Genomic DNA, 4,955 nt, shown 5'->3' on the forward strand with positions numbered 1-4,955 from the left:
TACCCTCCACCTCTATCTCTCCGATATATAAATTTATATGCAATTGCCTCTCACAATTTTCACCATGGAAAAACCCCCTTTTTTACTATAAATTTTATAGTATAGAGGAAGATTATTTGTTTTGAATATATTAACACTGCACTTTTATAATTTGTTTCCATTACCTTTTACCCCCATTAGATGCTAGTAAAGTTAAAAACTTGTTGATTTTTTAAAAAGAATTAATAAGATTTAAGATTTTTCTTAATCTAGATAAAACATGCTCAAAATAACTTACAAATAAAACTAGAAAGAATATACATCTCAAAAGTGTTTTTCCATTACCACCAAAACCATGGATTTGATAATTTCCAACATAAAACCAAACACAAACTAAACTATATTAAAATGGAAGTGTGATGAAAATTAGAGGTAGGTGTCAATGATGAACCAACAAAATAACCCTATTGAAAAGACTAATAATAATAATTAAAAAAACTGATAAAATCAGTGCCTCCATTGATTTATAGTCCAACTTTTAGAACATACAGAGTTCTTTGCTTCCAAAGCAATTTGCTTTAAGGTCAAGACTACATAAAAAAGTCACCATCCAGGAGATGGATGTGGGAAAAGGCATAGATGATGCCCGGATTCAAAGTGGAAAATGCTAGAAAAATACATAATAATAGGAACTGTACAATGCCATCCCATCCATTTAACAAAAGATTTGGAGGTGTTGAGTTGATTGATAGCATAACTAAGAACCTAAATTACATGAACAATTAGTAGCACTGAGAACAACCACAGACAATAGGACTCAGAAAAATAAACTAAATGAGTAAGTCATGAAGCACCTTTGAAAGCATATTACTGATTCAGCTACTGCTCAGCATCTCCAAGTTGAAATAGAGATGAGTTCCTTCCTCTGCCAGCATAAGGTAAGAGAAGAATGCTTCCTATCCACTTGGAATCCCCTCACAGCCGCCCTCTGCACCAAGCACTCGGCTTGAGCTTCTGTAGAGTTACTGAATGAGAAGGGAGAGAACCCAGATGAGAGAAGTAGGCTCCTCCATGGGGCAAACTTTCCCCTGCATTGGTGGCGACCTAGTATGATCTTCTCGATGGCCGGTTGGACAAAGTGCCTCTCAATCTTTTGGAGGACATCGAGGTTCACGTTCACAGCATCCAGGGATTCAAGCAAGGCTGAGTAAGATTGAAGGGCATGGATTAAACTGTGGGGGAATGGGACATCGATTCGATCGCAGCTTCTATCCAAGGTGACCACAATTTTTGGCATGAGTTGCTTTACAAAGCGAAGGGCCACAGGAAAGGATGGAGGGTAATTTGAGAAACAAGAAACAGGCAAATTCACAGCAATTGCTTCTGAATCGGGGAATCGACTAGGAAGGGGCCAGGAAGTAGAGTTTAATGATTCAATGCTCATAACATTAAGCTCAAAGGATATGTTGATTTCTTTGGCATATTGTTTCAAGTGGTCTCGGGTAAAATTGAGCTCAAATTCATCACAGGTGGATGGGGATACAATTGCAGTAACTTTCAGGGAAGGTGCACCACCATTCCTCAAGGCCAGCTCTTGCATGAAAGAAGCCAATTGCACTCCAAACCCAATATCAAAATCAATAATGTGAATCCTCTCAAAACTCTCCACAGCCTCAATGAGCGCTTGATTACAAGTAAAATTAGCAAACTGAATGACTGGAGATATATCAGAGAATGACTTATAAGCTCCAATTTTGAATATGAAACTGATGGGCGAGAAAGCCAATAAGCTTTGCCCATTTGAATGCAGCAGTAACTGCAAGGCTTCCTTCATATAGAATGCAGCCCTCTGAAATGGCTTACCAATAGGGGAGAGCTGGTGATTGAGCCGCGCCAATATCCCTTGCGCATTTACCGGGTTACCGGCTTCGATATGCTCCGCAGCCTTGAAAATCATTTCAATTATAGTCTGCTGGAGCTCTTGAGTTGCGAAATCATCCCCTGCAGAGCTCACCTTCTGCTGTTTCAATGGTGGCTCAATTAAGGATTGCCATTGATGGTGCACATGTTGAGTGTTCATAGGAAGCTGCAATTGCTGCCTCCTAGCCAATAGCTCTTGCCCCGAATCCAATACCGCACCCTTCGGCACCTGATAGCCTTGCCCAATTGTGTCACAAAGAAGCCGTTTTGCTTGAGGCTGAGAATAAACTTGCTGCTCTTGCAATTGTGGGTATGACAGTGGCATAAAGAAAGATGGATTCTCAGAGAATTGGACTTGATTCCGGTTTAACTTGTCTTCGACCGATGAACTTACTTGCGCCTGAGAATTGAACACCAATGGAGAAGATGACATCATCAGAGGATTGGTTGCTGAAGCCGAGAAAATGGGTTCTGAAGTGCTATGACTGATTATGTTCCCACAAGTTACAGGTTCAAGCTCAAACCCTTGATCTACCACCCCAAAACCTCCATTGAAATCCACCATATGAGACCCAGCACCACTGCTCTGCAAGATATTGTTCAATCCCGAAGATGGGTCTTCAATATCGCCCATGATTAGTCTCAGAATAGACTGATCTTGACCTGGGGATTCAGACAACACAGCCTCCCAATCCTCCACCGGCAGAGCACATTTCTCGGCGGTGGACGTGTCTAAGGCCGCCTGGGATGGGTTTTCAGAGGCCGTCGCGGCGGCGCCGGTGGTTGTGCTATTCGTTGAGCAACTTCCGTCGCCGCCTCCACCTCCGCCGCCCTTGCTTGCGGCGCTATTGCTTCCACGAGAGGCCATTGTTGAGGAGGAATTCGGAGGGCTTGGGCTTCTTCTGGCGTCGAGAACAGAGGTGGGCTCAGTGCCCACATAGCAAATTTTCTCGCCGCCGGTCCACTTTCCCGGTGGTGGCTGATGATGCAGAAGAGGCAAAGGAAACGAATCTGAAGAAGCAAAAGAAGAAAACTCAAACACCCCCTTCCCTTGAAACTCCTCAAAAGGCAAGGGCATGGCCTTCATCTAACAAAACCAAACCAGAAAGATTCGCACACCACAAAACAAACCCCACAAGAGACTCCAGCTTTTCAAGAAAGCATCTTTCTTCACAACCACAAAGTAATTTGAAAATGGGTTTGGTCTGGGTTACAAATCTAGGATCTGGGCTTAGAAATTAAGCGGATTTGAACAGAGAAAAGGATAGGAAAATTCTGAGATAGTGAAGAACACTGACACTTGAAGCAGATGGCAGAGTCAAAGAGCGAAATCTCAGGATAGTTCGTGGGTAAGTTGCTTGTGAGTCGGCAAAAAGCAAGAGGATGAGAAGAAATCCATTAATGGTGGGATTGAGCGTAGGGATGGATAGAAGAAGAAGGAACTTGCAATGGGGTTTTCTTTCTTTCTTTCTTCGGACCCCAAGCTCTCTCTCTCTCTGTTGCTTGTGTTCTGTGGGGAAGGATGCGTGCAGCGTATAAAAGTGGTAAAGTGGTCTCTTCTCTCTTACTGGCTTGGTTTCTCTCTCCAACTCTGCTCCTTCAACTTTTTTAAATAATAAATTAATTTTATTTATTTATATTTATTTTAAAAAAATTTCCGTCCGGTTGGCAGGATTTCTGTGATGAGTGATGACTTCATTGTGTTATCGCAGCAGCAGGCTTACTTGCAGCGCGTGGGCCCAGGCCCTCTTATCATTTTTCAATGTATCGTCAATATTTAATGGTAATATTTGTATAATTATATAATTAAATTTAAAAGCGATTAAAATTAGTTAATGTTTTCATTTTATAAAAAAAAAATATTAGAATAGTTTAAAGTTACTTTTTATTCAAGTTCTTAATCTCTAGTTCTCAAGTCTAAAATTTCATTCTGATTCTTGTTATTAGATACTCCTTGATATAAAAGATTGATCATCCTTGATATAAGTTACTTTTTTTTTTTTAACTTCATTCATAAGTCATTTTTACTTTTTTAAATAAAAAAATTTAAACTTTATTAGCCCTATTTAAAAATTTTATAAATTTTTAACATTATTTTTATTAAATATATTTACTTTAAAATAAAATACTTTAACATTTAATAAATTTTTTTACATTCAATAAAAGTAAAATAGTAAAGGTAAATATAAGAATAATTTTTTTTCATATTATTCACATTTAAATTTATTAATTATGAAAGAGAATGTAATGTAAATTTAAAATTCTTTTCATTTAAATATAAAAAAATTATTATTTTATTCTTTTTTAAATAAAATTAATTATGATAATTAAACATGCTTTATAATAAAAAAGAGGAAGGATGTGTGTGTGTGTGTATAACTGTTTGCTCCAGAGCTACTTGAGACGGCGTGATTGATCACATTAAATAACAAGTGCTTTTGAATTAATTTATGCAAATGCTAAATTAATGAGACTTAATCAATACAATGCCACATCCATAATGAAAATTATAAGCATTTTTATAAATGTTTTTTAAATGCAAAAATATGTTTTAATTTTGGTAAGCTCTTATAATCTAATTCGCTTAGATTTTTATGCACCAAGTAAAAAATTCATTCCATAAAAAATAATAGATTTTCTATAATTTTCATAAGTTTTGGGTTTGGACTGTAGTTATAACATTCAATTTTAAATATTATGTTCGAGACACGTCTTTATAGGTCTTATATCCAACCTTAGACTAAAAGGATCCATATATAATTTTTCGAGATATTAAATAGTTATATTTTTATAAATCTCTCTATCACATGTATAAATATTTTTTTTTCACTTGCTAGTTAATATTAACGGCTGATTTTTTTAATTTAATTTAATAAAAAGAAGTGATTTTGATAAAGTTACATTGATTGTTGGGAAATTTTAACTCTTAAGTTTTAACATGATGGGTTGTTAAAAAAAAAATTCACCTTATTTTAATAAGCTAATCAAAATCAATTATTAAAATAAGTTGTAAATAAATTTTCTTCCAATAACCCTTCATATTAAGCTTCTCTCAA

The 4,955-nt window shown here is 36.6% G+C and overlaps 1 protein-coding gene across 1 annotated transcript; it reads right to left on the minus strand.

Moving 5' to 3' along the window:
• Positions 1-478: 478 nt before the first annotated feature.
• LOC129291556 (scarecrow-like protein 6) lies at positions 479-3,461 on the minus strand. Its single transcript, XM_054929007.1, has one exon. The coding sequence runs from the start codon at positions 2,984-2,986 to the stop codon at positions 866-868; it is 2,121 nt and encodes a 706-aa protein (XP_054784982.1). The 5' UTR covers positions 2,987-3,461; the 3' UTR covers positions 479-865.
• Between the last annotated feature and the right edge of the window lie 1,494 nt (positions 3,462-4,955).

The sequence above is a fragment of the Prosopis cineraria genome, unplaced genomic scaffold, assembly GCF_029017545.1.
Source record: "Prosopis cineraria cultivar Desert tree isolate PC_DT_omini unplaced genomic scaffold, ASM2901754v1 PC13, whole genome shotgun sequence".
NCBI lineage: Eukaryota > Viridiplantae > Streptophyta > Magnoliopsida > Fabales > Fabaceae > Prosopis > Prosopis cineraria.